The 19,845-nt window shown below is 44.2% G+C and overlaps 1 protein-coding gene across 4 annotated transcripts in view; it reads left to right on the forward strand.

Annotated features, from left to right (window-relative positions):
* The window catches only part of Cdk12 (cyclin dependent kinase 12), an 82,602-nt gene that overhangs the window by 60,235 nt on the left and 2,522 nt on the right, over positions 1-19,845 (forward strand). For 2 of the 4 annotated variants that reach the window (XM_008845301.3, XM_029569473.1), the window contains 5 exons: positions 7,615-7,718; positions 8,139-8,259; positions 10,792-10,891; positions 11,907-12,014; positions 17,304-19,799. In XM_008845301.3, the coding sequence (XP_008843523.1) occupies positions 7,615-7,693 (79 nt within the window). In that variant the 3' untranslated portion in view covers positions 7,694-7,718; positions 8,139-8,259; positions 10,792-10,891; positions 11,907-12,014; positions 17,304-19,799. Of the gene's footprint in view, positions 1-7,614; positions 7,719-8,138; positions 8,260-10,791; positions 10,892-11,906; positions 12,015-17,303; positions 19,800-19,845 lie in introns of those variants that run through there. The other 2 variants (XM_029569471.1, XM_029569472.1) reach the window with 2 other exon arrangements.

Consider the following 19,845-nt stretch of genomic DNA (forward strand, 5'->3'; position numbering starts at 1 on the left):
ATGCCACTAGGAAGTAAACAGTTAATATTCTTCATGCTAAACAGATTTCTGCTGTTAAAAGTTGTCCCCCTGATTTGACTTTTTAAAGCTATTGAATGACCTGTTTTTTAGTTTAGTATGTTCTTGAGGCCTAAGTGGAATGAGAATGAGGAGTTCCTTGGTGAAGGGAATACTCTACCATTCCAAGGGAAAGGTAGGCTTCTGATTCTTCTAGTTGATCTGAGAGGTAAAGTGAGCATTCCTGGACACTGGTTGATTTTATTGTCTATTTAGATATGATTCCTCATCTGCAGGAACACCTTCATGTGTTTCTACAGCCTTGGGATTACTCTAGATAAGTGGGAGATCCTTCTAGTCCAGGTTGGAAGAAACCTGCACAAATCATTGGTGGTATTACCACCGCTCACTGTGGATAGTTTTCTCTCTACCTACCCACTTTTCATTTTCTTGCTTTCTCCCCTCTCCTTGTCTTTCTGTTTTCTGCCCCACTCACCATCCAAGATGATTCAGATCTGCCATAGTGGTTGATGGCTTAACTCTGCTGAGTATGTAGAATTGCTGTTTATTCATAGTTTTCAAGAACCTTTGCAGGCAATTCAGAAGACAAATCTGGATCTTGCAACTTCTGGGGTGGGAGATAGCAAAACAACCTTACTTACTATCAAGAGGTATGAAAGCAGGTTTTAATTTGCATTGTGTGTGCCATGTAAAAAGATAAAGAATCTTCTTTCAGTATTTCTGCTTAAATTCTTTCAACTTCATCTCTTTATCCTCTTCTCATCCTGAGGTTGTTGCTTTTGCTAGTGACATTTCTAAGTTCAGGTGCAGATGATGTCTGGGAAGTAAAGCTTGGTGAGAAGAGGGCTAATGGTATCTAATAGAAAGTAGATAAGGACTGTTTTGATGACTAACCACTGGAATGTGAAAATGTTTGGACCACTAGGTTGCTCTCATCTCAAAATTCAGTCGTAGTCCAGTGCTAAAAGACAGACGTGAAGTTAGTATTTCAAAGATTTGGTAGGTAAATGTTGAAGTTTTCTCATTATGCAGCCCTCAGCCTCAGCATACGTCTCTGAAATAAGAATATAGCCACAAAGTTCACTAAGATGTTCCTTAGGATCTGAAAACAAATGGAGAGTTGACAGTTGTAAAAGAATGAAGAACAGTATATCCAAACCAACCATCCCTTAGGGATACAGCATGCAGAAAGGCCACAATGTTGCAATCAGAGCTAAATGAAAACCAAAACCTGGGTCTGGGAGGGTCTTTTCTATACCTAAGGGGCTGTCTCTGGGAATAGATCCTTTTCCTTTGGTCTCAGAACTTCAATTGTGCCTAATGAGGGACAGTCCTGGTGAGGATCAACTACTAGACAACACTGCACCAGGTTAAATGCAATTTGAATTCTTTTCAGCCTGGGATAAAACAAACTGAATCCAAAGACTTTAAGAGAAAGCTTAGGTACCTGGTACCCTTTAATTGAGGAACTTCAAAGTTTGGCTTTAGACCAGTATTTGCAATTTTTACTAGGAGGCCAAAGGTCTTACATAAAATGAAACAATGTAAGGAAGAGGTGGAAAAAGTAGGGAAGAGAGAGCAGTTTGGCAGCAGTCTTTGAGATAGAAGAAGTATTATTGGAGTAGTGAAATTTAGGGGAAGATTGCTTTAGAGCTTCACAGTTTATCTTAGGGAGGCCCCATAAAATACTGCTGTAAGAGTTCCCATGTTCCACACTACAGGGTTGGGCGTAGGCCTAGAACCCTCAAACTGAGGAATAACAGACATTCTTCTAGGGGATCAAGAAAATATAAGCAAAAATATTAAGCAAATAACTTATGGAACATTTGCTTAACATTGCTATCTACATAGCTGAAGAGAGTAATTTAGGAATAAAAAGGAAGTGATAGTATGCTAAACACTTTGTATTTTTCGTGTTTTAAAATTGCAAGTGTCAGCCTGCAAACTATTTCTCTTCCCCTTGTTTTAGATTCAGATGAGAGCAGTGCACAGAAGAGCAGACAAACCAGAAAATGTGAATTAAGAGTCACACAGTGTTTGAGCTACAAGGGAATATTAGTTTATTTCAGTGCCAACTTTGGCCAGTGAAAACACAGACCCAAAAAAGTAGAGAAACCTCTGACTTTGGGAAAAAGTGAGAAAAAGGAAACTCAACATCCATGTTAAGTACCTACTATATGCCAGGCACTGTGCAAAGTGCTTTGCTTTTGCCTTTGCTCCCTGCCCCCCCCCCTTCCAGGGTCTCACTCTATCCCTGGCAGACTGGTCTGGAACTCACAGAGACCCATTTGCCTCAGCCTCCCTTACCCAAGTGCTGGTATGCACCACCATGCCTGGCTGCTTTTAGTATCTTGATTCTTGGGTACCTTGAGGCCAAAGGTTGGAAGGAATAAAAGGAAAATCTTTTCACTGTCTTGAGCAATATGTAGGAGATAAAGAGGAACCAAAGAATCAGCTTTTGGGAGTGGGGTTAGTCTAAGGAAATACCAGGCATTTGGAAGGGGCAAATAACCTCTCTATTCTAAACAATCAGAGGGAGATCTGGGAACAAGATTACTTTTGGCACTAGGATTGATTTTCATTCTAGAAAGTCAGGTTACGATCTGGGAATACAAGATTAATTTTAGATACCATAAGGATTAGGGCCTGGACATGGTGCCCAAGCATGTCTGTGATTCCAGAAGTTGGAAGGCAGAGGCAGGAGGACCAGCAGTTCAAGGTCATCCTCAGCTACGTAGTTCAAGGCCATTGTGGGATACATGAGATCTTGTTTTTTGGGGTTTTAAAAAACATGTATGTGTGTATTGCCTGCATATATGTAAATGCATTCATGTGCAATGCCCACAGAAGTCAGAAGAGGGTGTTGGATCCCCTGGAAGTGGAGTTTTGGGTAGTTGGTAGCCACTATGTGGGTGCTGGAAATCAAACCTGGGTCCTCTGCAAAAGCAGCCAGTGCTCTTAACTGCTGAGCCATCTCTTCAGCCTCCTTCCCCCCATTTTTTAAGATGAGACTTCTCCCTAGGGTGTCCTTTTAAAAAATATTTATATGCTGTGAATCAAGGAGATAAATTCCTTTAGTGATTGTGCTTATTTTGTTTGATTTTTGTTTTTTTAACACTACTTGATGTCGCTTGGAGCAGGTGGAAGTCTGAAAGTTGACAGTGTTTTAAGATTTTGTTGCTCATGGTGGTTTAATATAACATCCCCAGAGTTAGGCCATGAGGGCAGCTTCATTGAGGAGCAGGAATATCATTAGCTGGGTCATGTCCTGAGTACAGGACAACATGGAGAGTGAGGACAGGAAAGGTCCCACCTTTAGGAAGCTTCTACTTTTTGTGAGAGAGGTGGGTCTTATACTTAGGTGAGGCATGGGGAATTGGTATTTTGGGTTTAGTTTGGTTTGCTTACTTTTCTTTTGAAACAAGGTCTCACTATGTCACCCAGGCTGGTATCAAAACTCTGTAGACCAGGTGTAGTGGCACATGCCTGTAGTCTCAGCACTCCTGAAGCAGATGGATCTCTGTGAAGTTGAGGCTAGGCTGGTCTACCTAGTGAATTCTAGGCCAGCTAGGGTTACAGGGACACCGTGTCTCAAAAAACAAACAAAACCAACTATGTAGTCCAGGGTAGCCTCACAATTTTGCCTCAGGAAAGTGTTGAGAGTTTTATAAGTCAACACATTAATGCATGTTATGAAATAAACCTAGCCCAACAAAAAGTCAAACAAATAATCAGAAGAAGTGGAATTAGAAATGATTCTTTGAAAGAAAAGATAGGAGGACATATTCCAAAACAATTTTTAGTAATCCAAGTAGCTCCTGTCTCATTGTCTCTTTCTTTTTGGCTATGGGAAGGGAGAAGACGGGTTCTCTGTTCCCTTTCACCAGAGCTTCTTACAGGCACCGTGGGCCTAAGTAGGAGATAACAGGAAAGAGATGCATGAAGAGGTCATATGTGTGTATTGTGCAGGGGCTAAGAATTGACAAGAGTAGAATGGAACAGAAAAGATTACTTGGAAATGAAGCTGGAGAAGCAGTCTTGGCCTGAATGAGGATTTGGGATTTGGTTTGTTAAGCAGTAATAGGGAGTAAAGCATGATTAACTGGAAAGGATGCTGAAGCCTTTAACACTGGGCCAATGAAACACAGTCATTCTCTAGAATGCGTTGTTCTTGCCCAGACATAAGGCATTAAGGACTTGTGCTAGAGTAAAAGGAGGCACATCAGAAGAAAGGAAGGCATCCACAGGAATTGGGCTACTAACAGCGTGAATGTGAGGAAGGAATAAAAGATGGTCTCCAGATAAGGACCCTAGGACACACTTGAGCTGATGATGAAAACTTGGTGAGTGGTAGCTGCTTTGTTTTTAAGAAGCAAGTGCTTGTTAGCCAACTGATAGAAGTACCTGTGTTCAGTGTAACAGTGTAGGAGGTAGGAGGCCCTGCCCCAGAGGACAGAGGAGCCACATGCACTGTGTCCAGGTGGTAACCTTCACCTAACCATTTTCAGGTTGGCGAACCAGGGAAGAGAGTGTTGATGGAATGTAGCACAGACTTCAAGAATGCTAGTCCACTCTGGATCTGGGAAAGAAAATAGAGTTTTTTGCCAATTTCTTCCCTTTTAATGCTTTGAAAATGGGAAATGCCTACCTAGCTTGTGGCAGCATGTGCCTGTGGATGCACAATTCTCTGGTTTGATTCTTGGAAGGCCTTTTTCTGTCCCTCCCTAGGGGTCATTTGTATCTCTGGTTCCTGCTCCCAGAGCCATAAAGTGGGAGCCCCCATTTATTAATTGGGTTGGGACTGGGGAGGGGGTCGGCAGGGGACTCTTTACTGCAGCAGACGGGGGTCTTCCCGAATGAGCCCATTAGCCAGCCCCAACGGCAACTGAAACGGGGCCGCAGCCAAATCCTCTCCATTTCAAAAACCCTCCATTGCCTGCAGCAGATCAGAACAAGGCCTGCGGGAGCCCTTAGCTTCTGATTGCAGCTGTGAGGAAGGACAAAACAATTTATAGGAAGCCAAGTAACTTGTGTTTCACTGTCTCTTCTTTTCCTACTTTGAGGAAAAGGAAGGCTGGGATGCTGTGTACCCTCTCACCAGGGCTTCTTAAAAGCATGCACAGCCCTAAAGTAGGAGAAAATAGTGAGTTTGTGGGTTTTGGCCAATTATGTCTATTGTGGGTCTATTTACATGTCCTTTCTCCCTATCTATACAGAGTTGTATTGGACTAGCAGTCACTACTTATAGGGGTACCCTAGGGCAAAGTCAAGTGTGTTCAGTGGCAATCTGGGGAGTCATATGCTCATCAAACTCCTGTAGGCCCTGTAACTACTTTCTGTCTCTTACTTGCTTATCAAATTTAGAGCTTGATCCCCTCCTTAACTTTTCTTCTTAGGAGCAGGGGTTTGACACTTAAAGACTTGCCCTTTTAAGTTAAACCTACATTTGAAGCCAGGTTATTTACAGGAGTGTTCTTTCTGCAGTGGCATAGAGAAAGGTGAAAGGCAGGAATATCTCAGGATGGAGAGACATTTGGTTTTGGCCCTTACAGAATCGTAGATTTCTGGAGCTAGAAAAAGGTCATGTAATACAGCCTCTCTATTTAGAGCAGAGAACTGAGGCTTAAGGAAGGCAAGTACCTCACCCACAAGCCTCACAGTGAGATAGTGCAGCCATCAAGGACTAGCTCCAAGAGACTTAACCTTCATGAGTGAGTATCAAGTCCCCCAAGTTTGAAATCACCCATTCCTAAGAGCCCCAAGCTACTTCAAGAAAGGAAATACTGAGATTTTAAAGGGGATAGAAATTGAGGGGAAAGGTAGGTTTAGACGTCAATAGTAGAAAAGTATTCTATGTATGTCTGCCTTCAAGAATAATCTCTTAGCTGGGGGTGGTGACACATCCTTTAATCCCAGCACTTGGGAGGCAGAGGCAGAGGGATATCTGCCTCTACTACATAGTGATCCAGGCTGTAGCAAGACCCTGTCTCAATAATAATAATAGTAATAATCATAATAATCATCTCTCAGAGCCAGCAAGATGGCTCAGCATCAGGTAAAAGTGCCTGTCGCCAAGCCTGACAACCTGAGTTCAATTCCTAGGACCCATTTCATTCTGGTATTGACTCCCCAGCTGTGTGTACTGCCCTCCTATTTTCCATGCTTTCTCTCTCTGAGCATGTGAAATTGGGAGCCCGTGATAGAAAAGAGGTAGGAGAGAACCAACCCCAGGAAACTGTCCTCTGACCTCCACAAGTGCACTGAGGCACGCACGCACACACACGCACACCCACTCCACACTAAATTTTTTTAAGTAATGTAATAGAAAAGAATCTCTCAATTACATATAAGGAGTTTTAGATGAAAGGACTACTTTGTCAGGAAGCAAGTGGCAGCCAGAGCTATAGATCCTAATGCCTTCTGAGTTTCTTAAATTTCAAAGAGCTCTTAGCCACTATCTGGGGATACTGATAGCAGGAAAAGATCCTCAGAGGCAACATGAAAAGTTCACCCTAAACCCCAGTTCAGGCTCCTTGGCATTACAGTACAGCTATATTGAAAAGATAAGGAAGAAATGGAGAGGGTTTCTCTGAATGGGAGATGGAATTCAAGGATTCAAGGCAAAATAAAGATTACAGAAAAGTGGGGGAACCTTTTACCTTTCTCTTTTTGAAGATGGTGGGGGACAATATTTGGTATATTTTGACCAGGCATAAGGAGGGAGTTCCACAGTGGCCTAAGCACAAAATAGTCTTCTCAGTTGGCTGGCCTATGGGTTCTAAAAATCATCTCATTCTCATACCAAGATTTCCCAGCGTTGTCTACTGCCCTATTCCATGCTTGCATTCTCTAAGCATGTGAAACTGGAAGGCTGTGATAGAAAAGAGGAAAATGTTGAAGGAAGCAAGGATACTCTAGGCAGCTTGGAGATTAGAGTTCTGAATCTAGGTTGAAGGATCTGCTAAAATGAATATTGTCTGAGGATCCCAGTTCATATCCCTTACATTTAGGTCCATAACACCATAGTTGATAGAAAAAAGGGGAATGTGGTATTGATCTCAAAAGACTGCCCCTACCTAGGGAATGTATGATAGCCCTACTTCCCCATATTATGTCAAGTCTTTCATAATCAGGGCCATTTTTTACCTCAAAACTTCTTGAAGCTCTGATGGACAAGAGAATATCAAATCCACGCTGGTGACCTGATCCAAATTAGGTTGTCTCCCAAGTTACCTTCTTGCATTAACATTATATTAACACTAACCAACATTGCCTTTTTAATTGTTTCACAGCTTCTATTTCTATTGAATTTCCTAACATGTCTCTAAGTATGGGGCCCATGGTTTTACTTCTATCAGCCTAGGAGCTAGATCCTTAGAAACAGGAATCTGGAGCAATCATAATTTCTCTGAAAGCCTTCTTAAGGTTCATCTAGGTTTGGGGGAATCTGGATTTGAGGGAATTGGATAAACAGCAACTATCATCACGTCATCACTGTTAGCTGTCAGCATTGTATTTTCCCATGAATGACCAAAGACACTTTGCTGTTTGGTCCCTTGTCTCCTGTCTGATATGGCCTCTTATTTTCCTTTTCAGATGGCAGCAGCAGGGATGTCGCCTGAAGAATTTGGTGATATCCATCAGTTACCTTGCATACAGAGCCTGTCAAACATAGTCTCTTACACAGTACTTGAAGCCAGGTAGGGGCTTAAGACCAATCAGAGGCCACTGGCCTATGGAATGACATTACCCCGACTTCACCCATGGTCTCAGAAGAGTTTCTTATTCCCAGAAATCTCCAAAGGAATTCCCTCCAATTTTTATTTGATCCTATTCTGGTATCTTACCTTCTAGTTAACAAGTTCTCTTTCAGCTAGAATGTGAGCTCTAGGCACTAGCAGTCATTTTTATCTGTGTTAATGGCTGTTCTTCTCCATGGCATGTTGGTATGATTACTCAGTTACTTTCAGCCCACTCTAGGATTGCTATCCCACTTGACCACCACCCCCTCATACACAAAACATTTTTTTTTCCCAGAAAACTTTCCTATTTCTTCACGTTAAGATAGAAGAGTGCTATCTCTCTCATTACTTCTAACCAGCTTCTCTATCTCCTCCCAGGTTCAGTGGAAGATTCCACCTGTCCAAACACTGTGAGACACCAAGAGTAGAGGCCCTGCTACCTGTTTCCTCTTTGTTCAACACCCAGAATCGCAACCCCATCCTCCTTCCCTGCTAATAGGTATGCTTGTTTACCCACCCACAAGCCAGTGTCTCTCCATCTGTCTCTCTGTACCCCTTCCTCCCTTCCTCCTTCCCCTCCTCCCCTCTGTACCTCCCCTCTCTCACATGAGCTGGGACTGTAGTTTCTACCATCACATCTAACTTCTCTGAGAATATTTGTGATGTTCAGTGTCCTCAAAAAATAGGAAGGCCTTTGTAACTTAGCGCTTTGTCTCAGTAACTTCCAAGTCCTAATCTTCAGAGAGCCCTTCCTAAACATCTGATGTCCATCCCTTTTTCTGTAATTCAGAACCATTTTCCCCATTTAGTGGGTGTGAGAATGGACTAGTAAGTAAACAGATGGTGAAGAGTGGTCTAATGACAAACAGCCTCTCTGTTGGGAGCTGAAATTCTGAAGGCCCAGTTGTGCTTCCTGGGAGAGAACCTGGATCTTTTGAGAGAAAGGTGTTTTATCTAGTGTCTTCCCCAGAACTAACATCTTAGCTCTGAGAATGTGTCCCTAGTCATTCCCAGATCCCCACCCCACCTCCACCTCCAGGTAGTGGAAAAGGGATGTCTGTAGGGCACAGTCAGCCACTAGATGTTACTCTTCTTGAGTTCAGGTGTCAGCTTAACTCTGGGGCCTTTGAAGAGTTATCAGAGAGAGGGCTTAGGAGCATCTTCCTGCCTTCTACACGCTAGAGGTGATACCACCTTATCCTTTTGACCCCACCCCCAGCTCCTCTCTCAGCAGTGCCTCCCTCATTCCTGTAACCCAGAGAGCATTAGCCTCAGGCCCAAATAAGTACCTATTCTAAGTCAGGTGCTACTTCCCCTTGGAGGCAGATGCTTGGAGTTAGAAGTGGAACAGGTAGGACAGGGTGGTAAGAGATATAAAGCAGATGTTAGAAAGCAGGAAATGTCCCTGGAAATATTCAGGTAGTACATATGCTTGGGGTTCCTTGATGGCACAGAAAAAAAACAACATTCATAACTACTGCCTGCCTGTTGGCTAGGTCACCTGATTCTTCAAAGCAGTCTGGCCAATGGGACACTGCAGTCCTGATTTCTACCACACGAGGGCACTGCTAGCCAATTAAAACTCAAGCCACTTAGCAACTGGTTTAGGTGAGGGCACCCTTTCCCTAGACAGGGTTCAGAAACACTCCCAGAGAGCAAAGACCAGAAGCCAGAAAAAAACTGGTAACACTTGTTATTCTTCTAAAATGGCCCAAAACCTGAGCACTTGGCCCCTGGCCTGCTGACTCAGTAGGTGTCATTGAACTTAGATGCTCCATTTCCAGGCACTGAATGCCTTGCTCAGGTGCTCTTTCTTTCAGGGTATGTCAGGCTTCAGCTGTATAACCCACTGTCTCCTTGCCTCCATGATGTCACTTTCTAGTATAAGAGGATAGGGTTGTTTGTCGATTTCAGAAGAGGAAAAAAAATACAAGTATTCAGAGAAAAGTTTCTTTGTTCATTTTAAAAAAAAAAGATCTACATACAGAAAGACTGGGGAAGTGAGGTACCTCATCTTTCCATGACATAGAAAAGTTTCTTTGTTCATTTTAAAAAAAAAAGATCTACATACAGAAGACTGGGGAAGTGAGGTACCTCATCTTTTCCCCCAGCACAGACCTACAAACCTCAAGACAGTCTAATGAATTCTTGAAGCCTGATTATACCAATATATGTCCAGGACTCCCCAGGGCTCTGAGCCAAAAAATATATCAGAAAACAGCATGGGGGGATGTCTTTACTTCATGAGCCTCATATCTACCCTATTCTATGTCATGGCTCTGCTGGGCAAGCCAAATGGCTGTGGGGCACTTATGGAACTCAGGACCCCACAGTTGACCCTCAAGTCAGAAGGTCTTCCAGGCTGAACAGTTTCAGGGAGATGACAGAGGTCCTCCTCCTCCTCCTTCCCCCATGCCTAAAGGCCCCTCCCCAGGAGGACAGCTTGATTAAACAGTCGGTGCTGCTGGAATTACTGCACAGCTGGTGCTCCCCCCAGCACCCCGAGCAGAGCAGCAGCGTAGATTAAAATCTCCAATTAGCGTTAAAGTGAAGTGAGGAGGTGCTGATGCTGCCAAGGAGGCCAGACTGAGGCCCTGGGCTGGCACCCTCACTTATGCCTGATTTTGAGTGTCAATGTTAGTCACCTGTTCTTTGCTAGCTCCTTTCCTACAGTGCTCAGTGACCATTAGCCTTGTGTCACTTGCGGCCAGAGGACTTTGGGTTGGAGGCAGGTAGTTTACCTGGCAGAATTCTGGGGATTCTATAAGTATAGAGAAAAGTGAGAACAATTAATGTACCTTATGTACGGCCTACCAGGCAGCCAGGTCAAGGTGACTTCATGCTAGTGCTGCTGTTTTTTGCCTAGAGAAAGGGCCAACAGGACAGGTCCCTCTGAGCCCTTTCACTTAAGGTGCTCAAGGGACATGGTATCCCCAGGAACATCCATCTGTGTATGTTTTATCCTATCTGATCCACTCAAATAATGGCTTCATCCTTCTTCCCTTCCTTCTTTGCTCCATCCTTTTCTCAGCTTTCCTATAGGCATAGCCATGCTCAGGAGCACTGCCGTTCCCTGCCACCTGGGTTCCAGCCAGTTCTTCTTTATCTTCCTAGTTTGGAGAAAAGCAGAGGTATGCCAAGAATGAAGGTCTCAGACTTTCCCATCCCTGAACATCATACCCCCTTCTAGGGCCTCTCAATCATTTATACTTCTGTCCTTTACCCTTCAAGCCCAGAAGCAGCTAGCCACACCCTCTCACTGCCCTCTGCCCCTTTAAGAGAAAATGGAGATGGGTACCCAGCTGACTGAAGCTACTCACACCTCCAGAAATTAGACACCAGGGCATGGTGCCACCCTCCCAGGCTGGCACATGCTACCCTGGCAGAGGTTCAAGTAGCCCACCCCACCCCTGTCATACTCCTACCCTATATCTTCCTCTACTCACTCCCTCTCCCCACAATCTTTTATTTTTTTCTCAGCTGAAAGCACAGCTGAGCCTTCAAAAGAGGATGGGGGTAGAGAGACCAAGCTGTGGGGCAGGGGTGGAGGGGTGGAGAGCTCCAGTAGCACGTTTTCACCTGCCATTTAATTGGATGTATTTTTAATTAATGGGACCTCAGGGACCAACATGAGACAATCTGATCTCTGAATAGGGACAGGGGAGGGATTGGGTAAGGGAGGAGGATTGGGCCACTGGGTGCGGTTACCAGGAACCCGGGCCCATCAATCACTGGCCACTTTGCGTTCTGGCATGGAGAATAGTGAGGTGGGGGGGGGGCAGGCACTGGGGAGAGGTGCCAGGATTTCCCCCCAACTGCCAGGACCTTCAAAGGGGATGGAATTGTGCTGGTTAACTCAGGTCTGTAGCCTAAATTTGTCTAGGTGGGTTGATCCTAGAGAATGTAAGATTGCCAAAGGGAGGTGAGACAGAGCTTTTAGGCCCTTTAAGAGACTGAATAAGAGCTAGAGACCATGGACCTGGGACTGTGGTGAAAGGGATATTTCTATACATTTTGATAGGAAATAAGTGCCATAGAGTTTACATACAAAATGGCATGCAAATGAGGTCTAGCACCTTTTCCTTTAGGGTCTGAATCAGAAGCTTATTATTGAAACTCATTTTGCCTGACCCTTTCATTTTACAGATGTGGAGACCAAGACCCAGAGAGAGGAAATTAGTTGAATCCTGTCCTGAAATTGCTCTGTGTTCTGGATTTGGAGAGTTCATGGGAGCACAGGGCATGGAAAAGTAGGTAGGTGAAGAGGAAAGAAAGTTAAATGAAAAGACTTAAGTAAGATTTTATCCTCCACTGCCTGAAGTCTCATATCTCTGTCCCCTAGTGTTGGAAGCAATTTAGGGGAATCAGGTAGGTGCAGCTTGTAAGGGGCTTTGTAAAGCCTGTTCCAGAGGTCATCCATTTCTTTGCCGCTAAACAGACAGATTTCCTGCAACCCCTCTCCATTTATTTTTGCCATGTTTTCTAAGGTCTACAGGAAAGGAAATGCTCCAGCTACCCCAGCTACTTAACGAGAAGACAAATCTCCTAATCAAGGTGGAATATTAAAATTTTTTTGGAACTCTTATCACAGATTTCCCTGCTATAATGTAAGCCATTGGAAAAAGTTATGCCAAAAAGGAAAGTGAAGGATGAACTTATACCTCTCGGTCCATGACTAGAATAGAGGCAGTATTCAAATTCAAGATCCAGAAAGCTGGATTAGAGATGTCCCCTGAATTTATGTGGCACCGTGTTCTAGTTTACTTTCTGTTGCTATGATAAAACACTGGCCAAAAGCAACTTGGGAAAGAAAGGGTTTATTTGGCTTATACCTCCAGGTCAGAGTCCATCATTTGAAGGAAGTCAAGACAGGAACTCAAGTAAGAGCAGAGGCAGAAGCTGTGGAGGAAAGCCGCTTACTGACTTGCTTCCCCTGGCATGTTTGGTTACTTTTCTTATGTAATTCAGGCCCACTTACCCAGGGATGGTACCACCCTCAGTGGGCTGGGCCCTCCTACATCAATGACCAATCAAGAAAAAGCCTACTCCAGAGGCAGAGGCAGGTGGATCTCTGTGAGTTCAAGGCCAGCCTGATCTACATAGTGAGTATAGGGCTACAGGGAGACCCTGGCTCAATTAAAAAAGAAAAGAAAAGAAAATGTCTCATAGGGCTGGAGAGATGGCTCAATTGTTAAGAGCACTGGCTGCTCTTGCAGACACAGGTTTGGTTCCCAGCACCTACGTGGTGACTAGCAATCATCTGTAACTAATTTCTAGGGGATTCAATGCCCTCTTCTGGCCTCTCTGAGCATTATATGTACATGCACACTTAAATACAAGTAGGCAAAACACTCATACACAGAAAAATAAAAATAAATGAATTTTTTTGGGGGGGGTTCTTTTTGAGACAGGGTCTCCCTGTAGCCCCAGCTGTCCTGGAACTCACTATGCAGACCAGGCTGGCCTTGAACTCACAGAGATCCACCTGCCTCTGCCTCCCAAGTGCTGGGATTAAAGGTGTACGTCACCACGCCCGGCATATAGATGAATTTTAAAAAGAAAGAAAATGCCTCCACAGACATGCCTATAGGCCAGTCTGATGGAGAAAATTCATCAGTTGAGTTTCCATCTTCTAGGTGACTGTAGTTTTTGTCAAGTTAACAAAATGCAAACCCAACACATGCCCTGGCCCTAAAGCTCTTGGTCCCTTCTAGCTCTTGCAGTGATGGCTTATCCTGGAGGGAAGGGCACATTTCTAGCTGTCTACATCCCTATTCCCTTGCTTCCTTCATTGGGAACAATGAAGGAGGCCAAGGAGGGGAGGATGAAGGCAATAGGGGGCTTGCTTTCTCTGTGCTTCATGAGGCTAAGTTAGGGTAAGGATAGGCTACATAGCATGGAAGAGAGTACAAATGAAAACTTTACCACACTCTCCAGCCCTCATGCTCACCTTTCTTCCACTCCTTAAATTGTCTTCTCTATCTTAGTACCCTGTTTTTACCCACTGACCTGGGGAAGAGAAGAATATTCCTTTGCAGCTCTCAGTCTTACCTTACCATAGCCTTTTGGTCTGTCAGGGTCTGTCCCTTGACTGTCATAGTCTGTTACCCACAGACAGGGTGAGAGGCCCTCATATGCTCCCAGAACAGTCTAGAAAGAAACCTAGGCTCTTGCCTGCTTCCAAGGCTCTTGGGGCTCTTAGTATCAGGAAACTGTGCTAGGAACTGTCCTGTCAGGGAGATGAAGAAGAGGTGAGGATAACCTGGTGACATTTTAGAATTAAGACCTGTAGTTCCACCTGTGGGGCTGACTGCTCAATCTAATGCAGTATTGTGTGGGGTTAGATAGCTGCTGGTCTTCCAGGAGTCTGGAACACAGAGCAGTGAAGAAGAACACACAAAACAAAAGAAGAGGGTGGCTATTTACTCTTGCTTTTGGTTATCAATGGTTCATCCCTACACCAACATATTGGAGGCAAAATGGAGGAACCGCAGGACCCGTAAAGTATTGACTCTAGATTCTGGATGTTCTCTAAGCAATACAGCTTCCCTCAAACCCTACCAGGTCTGCCTTCTATTCCTAAGGTTATCCCAAGTGTCAGATCTATAGCAAGTCTGGAGCCTGCTCTGGAGTCCAGAAGAAATCCAGACCCCTGCCAGGTGTGGTGGTACACACCTTTAATCACAGCACTCAGGAGGCAGAGGCAGGAAGATTTCTGTGAGATCCAGGCCAGCCTAGTCTACATAGTGAGTTCAGGCCAGCTGGGGCTACAGGGAGACTGTCTTAAAAAGAAAAAGAAGCCAGGCATGGTGGCACACACCTTTAATCCCAGCACTCGGGAGGCAGAGGCAGGGGGATCTCTGAGTTCAAGTCCAGTCTGGTCTACATAGTAAGTTCCAGGACAGCTGGGGCTACAGGGAGACCCTGTCTCAAAAAGACCAAAAAGAAAAGGAAATCCAGACCCTTGTAGGAAAGAGAATGAGTCTTGATGTACGTAGAAGGCAGAGAGAACAGTACCCAGAATTCCCTGCCTTTTGGAGAAAGGGACTAGTCAGCATTTATCTAGCATTTAGCTTTTACTGTAAAGTGAACCCTTTCCTCCTCCCCTCAATTTTCCCACTGGTTTTGGATAGATCCTAGAAATGAGAATCTCTCAACTTGATGCTGTGTGCAGGTCTGCCTATACCATTCAGAGCTATAGACAGGAAGGAAAAAAGAGAAAGGAGCAGATAGACAGAATGCTATGCTGCCCATTAGCCCCAAAGAGAATAAACTGGCTAGAAATGAAACCAGGGGGAGTGGCCTGCCTCTGAAATAGCATCTGTACCCCATCATCTTCTGCTTCCTTTCACATGCTGATAAGACTGTACCCCACCCAAGTGTGATAGCTCTCCTGACTGGTGATTCTGTTCCACTGTGCAGGCAGCCAACTCTCTACCCTAGCACAGAGCACATGCCAGGTCTCTTACACCTTTGCTCAATTATCTTTGTGTCTGTGTTACAGATTCTTAGGGATGATGAAGTACGGTGCTGTGGCCCTAAGGGTAGGACATTGATGAGCACTAAGGCACACTTGCTGGGTTTGTATTTGCCTACTGGAAGAGGGGGAGGGAGAAGGCAGCTGTCAGCTCAGCAGAGCCTGAGGTTCTGGTGACTCACAACAATGGGGGTGGCTCATAAAAACAACAGAGGGGAAGGGAGATCAAGTCTGATAGAGTTTTCTTTTGCCCTAGTCCTGCCTACTCTGAGCTCTGCAGATGAAAGTCTCTCATCTAGATTAGGGGAGGTGTCAGTTGTGAAATGAGAGAAGGAAATTGGAGAGAAGAAAGCAGGGGAGACTGAGCTTTCCCAATGAGAGACTTCTCATGAGAAAAGACTTGAGTTTGCCCCACTGTCTCCATGGGCTACCAAGAAAGTGTCAGATGTCCACATGAATTGGAGCAGCTTGGGGAACCTGGGCACCTTCCAGAAGAGTAGTTTTCCAGGTGAACACAGCTATTCCTCTCATCCCTCAATTTCCTGTCTAAAACTCTGGGTGCCCAGCTAACAACAAATTTTTACGGTTTTGTTGTTTGAGGGTGGGAGTGGTTGTTTTTGAGACAGAATCTCATTAGCACAAGCTGGTACAAGTCTCAATCTTCTGCCTCATCCTCCTAAGTGCTACCATGTCCAATGCCAGAATTTTATCTTTTTAAAATATTTTATTATTTTTATTTTGTATGTATGAGTATTTTGTCTGCATGTATGTAGTGCACCTGTGTCATGCGTTGCCTACTGATGTCAAAAGAGAGCGTTGGATCTCCTGGAACTGGAGTTAGGACAGTTGTTAGCTGCCATGTGGGTGCTGGGAACCAAACCTGGGTCCTGAAAATGTAACCAGTGCTCTTAACTGCTGAGCCATCTCTCTACCCTCCCTCCCCCCAAATTTTCTTAATAAAAAAGAAAAGAGAAACAAAAAAAACAAAACAAAAGCAAGACAAACATGACTTCAAGACCAGAACTAGGAAAGATTATCACCAGTGCTTACTATTCTTAGAATCAGGCACCTCCAACCAGAGAAGACGAGCAGCTGGGGATAATCAGACTACTGGCTGAACATGGTACAGGATGGGAAGTGAGTCAGGTCACAGATCTTCAGAAATGCTGGTGCTCAGGTGGGCAGTATACATCTCCTTGTAGCCCCAGCTGGCCTAGAACTCACTATGTAGACCAGGTTGGCCTTGAACTCACAAGTGCTGGGATTAAAGGCATGTGCTACCATGCCTGGCTTTTCTCTGTCCTTTCTTAATCAGAGATTTAAATAGAATGATAGAATGCTCTACTGAAGATGACACCAGGAGACCAAAAGGTGGAACAGAAATGCTATGCATGCCTCGTACCACAGACTCAGGGCCTCTGACTAGAGCTGGCAAAGACAAAAAGCTAAGACTCTTAGATACTAGTATATCAAGGCACATAATAAGCACCCTGACCTTTGGCCTCAGAGGAGGGAGAGCTGAGAGATCTATGATAGATCATGAGTTTTCATTTGTCAGTTTCTGGTTTTTTGTTGCTGGAATCCCTGCTTTCCAGCCAAAGCAAGGGTCTATTGCCCCTCTGCTCCTGCTGATCCAGAGATGGCCTTGGTTGGAGAAAGAGACAATAATAACTGTTCTTCCTACAGGAAGATAAGATCAGCTCTACTCTTCCTCCTTCCTAGCACTATAAGAAGCTCAGGAATCCAATACCAAAGCTAAGTTCTGAACTAAGCCAACATATTACTTGGCCCTGGATACAAAAGTGTTACAGTGGGTGGTAACCGGGGTATACTAGTGAGGTGTAGGCAAATATGGGGAGTTTAGCCCCAGAGTGATACAAGAATCATTCCTTTATAACATATGCTCCTTGATCCTCTTTTTCTCAATCTCCTTTCTCTGATGCCTTTTCTTTCATCTCCCATCAGCCAACTCAACTTTTGGCCAGCTAATTACCTCCAGTCTGAGAAGACATGGTAAGTAGTTTTCTCTCCCTGTACTTTTTCTTACTTTCTTCCTCTCTTTCCAGCTCCCAGCTGAGAGCTACCTGAATTTGAATTCTTTCTACCAGTAAATATCACCAGGATCTGAGTGAAACTGGGATTCTGCTGCACAACATGACGTCATGAATACTGAATACCTTTGGACTGGGAAGGACACATCAGCCCTCATCCTTCCCTGCAAGTATATCCAGGCCTGGACTACTATGTCTTTGACATCAAGGGCCCTGCTCCGGAGCAGAGGACAGCCCTAGAGGTGTACTGGGGCCCTGTCCCTAAATGTGTGTATGCCTGTGCATTGGGCACACTGGTTTATTAGTGTTATTTCAGCATTGTGATGCAGAGAGAGTAAGTGTAACAGCTGCTCCTTGCTTGCAGTGTTTATTGTTACCTAGAGACAACCTCCTGGCTTTTTCCCAGCTCCCCCTCCCCCCTAACCTAGCCCCCTCCCTGCCAACAATCCTGCTCTCGCCACACTGATGGGAAATTTATAGCTTGCCCATACCATGCTGTTAACCCACTCCTATCCATAGGGTAGGTTAGCCAAGGGAAACCAAAGTGAACAGTGGGCATGCTTGGACCCAAGCAGAGTAGACTAATGTATGAAGAAGGCAGGGAGGAATGAAACATTTTTCCATTCTGTGTCCAGTCTTAGGCCCCAGTTCCACTCCAATGGTACTAACCAGGCCTGACCCTGCTCATCTCCTGAGATCAGACAAGATCAGGGTATTATAGCCATAGACCCAGTTGTTCTCCTGACTCGAGTGAAAAGAAAAGAAGAAAGAACTTTGAATCTGGCTTTGAGATCTCAGAAAATCTCCTTTGAACCAAGCCTTAAGATCCTGACATCTTCCTACCAAAACTGTTTTCTTCCCTGGGCATCTCTGTAGCCCCTAATGGGTTTGTCTGGACTTGAACAAATATAGCAAGATAGTATTAAAAAAGAAGGAATATACAGAGTGACAGAATCCACAGCCCCTCCTTGCCTGAGAAAGGTCGCTATAGAGATGTCATATTGAGACAGGAGAGATAATAGCTAGACCTCCACAGTGGGGTGACAGACATGAAGACTGCTGCTCAGCCTGTTGGGAAAACTTGAGCCAACCACTAAGGTCCTAGGAGATTCCAGGCATGCTCCCGACTGGCCTAGAACTTGCTATGTAGACCAGGCTGGCCTGGAACTCACAGAGATCCACCTACCTCCGAGTGCTGGGATTAAAGGCATGCACCACCATGCCCAGCTTTCATGGGCCATTTTCTCCTGCATAGATATCTCTTGGTTTGATACCTTGGAGCAGAACCAAAAGACTGAGAAACAAGCATCCTAGTCATGGCCTCAATAGAGCTAGGGTGAAAGCCTTGTGCTACTGACAGTTTATATGGAGAAGAGAGCTATATCATTTATTCCCCATCCTCATGGAAAAAGAGGGGAAAAGGGATTGGATTTTAGCAGAAAAGACAGGTTAAACATGAAAAAACTTACACATGGGATGAAAACCTCCTCAGATACTCTTTTGCCTATGATGAATTTAAGTCTGTGACTACCCAAGGAACATGGGTAAACATGGTTATTTGTCCAGGCTTCCTCCACAAACCCTCAACACAATTTCTGTGCAGTGCAGTTCTTGGTCCTTTGAAATACAGTTTGTGTGATTAGATTACAAGTTTCAGAGGCAGACAACCCTGGATTCAAGTGCCAACTTTGGCACTTACCAGATATCGTTGGTAAATTACTTAACTTCTTTGAACTCTACATTCCTTGTCTCTGAAATGCAGATAAAGCAGCTCTTTTGAGAAACCCATACCTATGTATTCAGGTGTGTCTTACTTTTTTTCCAAGTGCTTTTCTTTTTAACCCTAGTACTTAAAATTTATATTAAAATATCTTAATAAATTCCAATTTTGTTTAAAAAATGAAAAAATAAGTGCAAATAAGCCACTATCCCTCAGGATTGTGAGAATTTCACAATGAAAAAGTGTATAACATCTGATCCTCAAAAGGTCTCAGTTATCAGTATTTGATGCCATAGAATACTGTTGACTTATGAAGCCAGCAGGGCTGACTTCAAAGACTCCATGATTCCCTTAAGATAATTCCCATGTGTATTTACATATATGCTTGGGAAACTGTCCATAGTTTTCTTCAGGATGTAGAGGAGGGATGGCAGTCCCCCTAAGACTTAGCCCCAATCCCTTGTCTTAGATCCTGAAGAAATCAGTTTCCCCATTCTATGCCTCTCTAGCCAAGAGAAAAGCCACTGTCTCGGGGGCTTCATCTTAGTCACTGTTCTGACTGCAAGTTTAGCTTTATTCAGGATGGATCTGAATGAAATAGCCATTACATTAGGAGTCTACCCACAACTAGTGCTTGCCAGGCACTTTATCATTTGTCAAACATTTTAACCTACATTAGCATACTATATACCAGGCATTGTATTAAGTATATTTTGTAAGTATGTTTAAAGTCTGGAGAGTATTTTATTACCTAGACACACTGAAATATAAAGGTCATACTCTATTTTTTGTATGTGTGGGTTTTGTTTTTTCCTCTGTGGTTTTTTTTTTTTTTTT

This window comes from Nannospalax galili, unplaced genomic scaffold (genome assembly GCF_000622305.1).
Source record: "Nannospalax galili isolate Female #2095 unplaced genomic scaffold, S.galili_v1.0 scaffold1382, whole genome shotgun sequence".
NCBI classification, from domain to species: Eukaryota; Metazoa; Chordata; class Mammalia; order Rodentia; family Spalacidae; genus Nannospalax; species Nannospalax galili.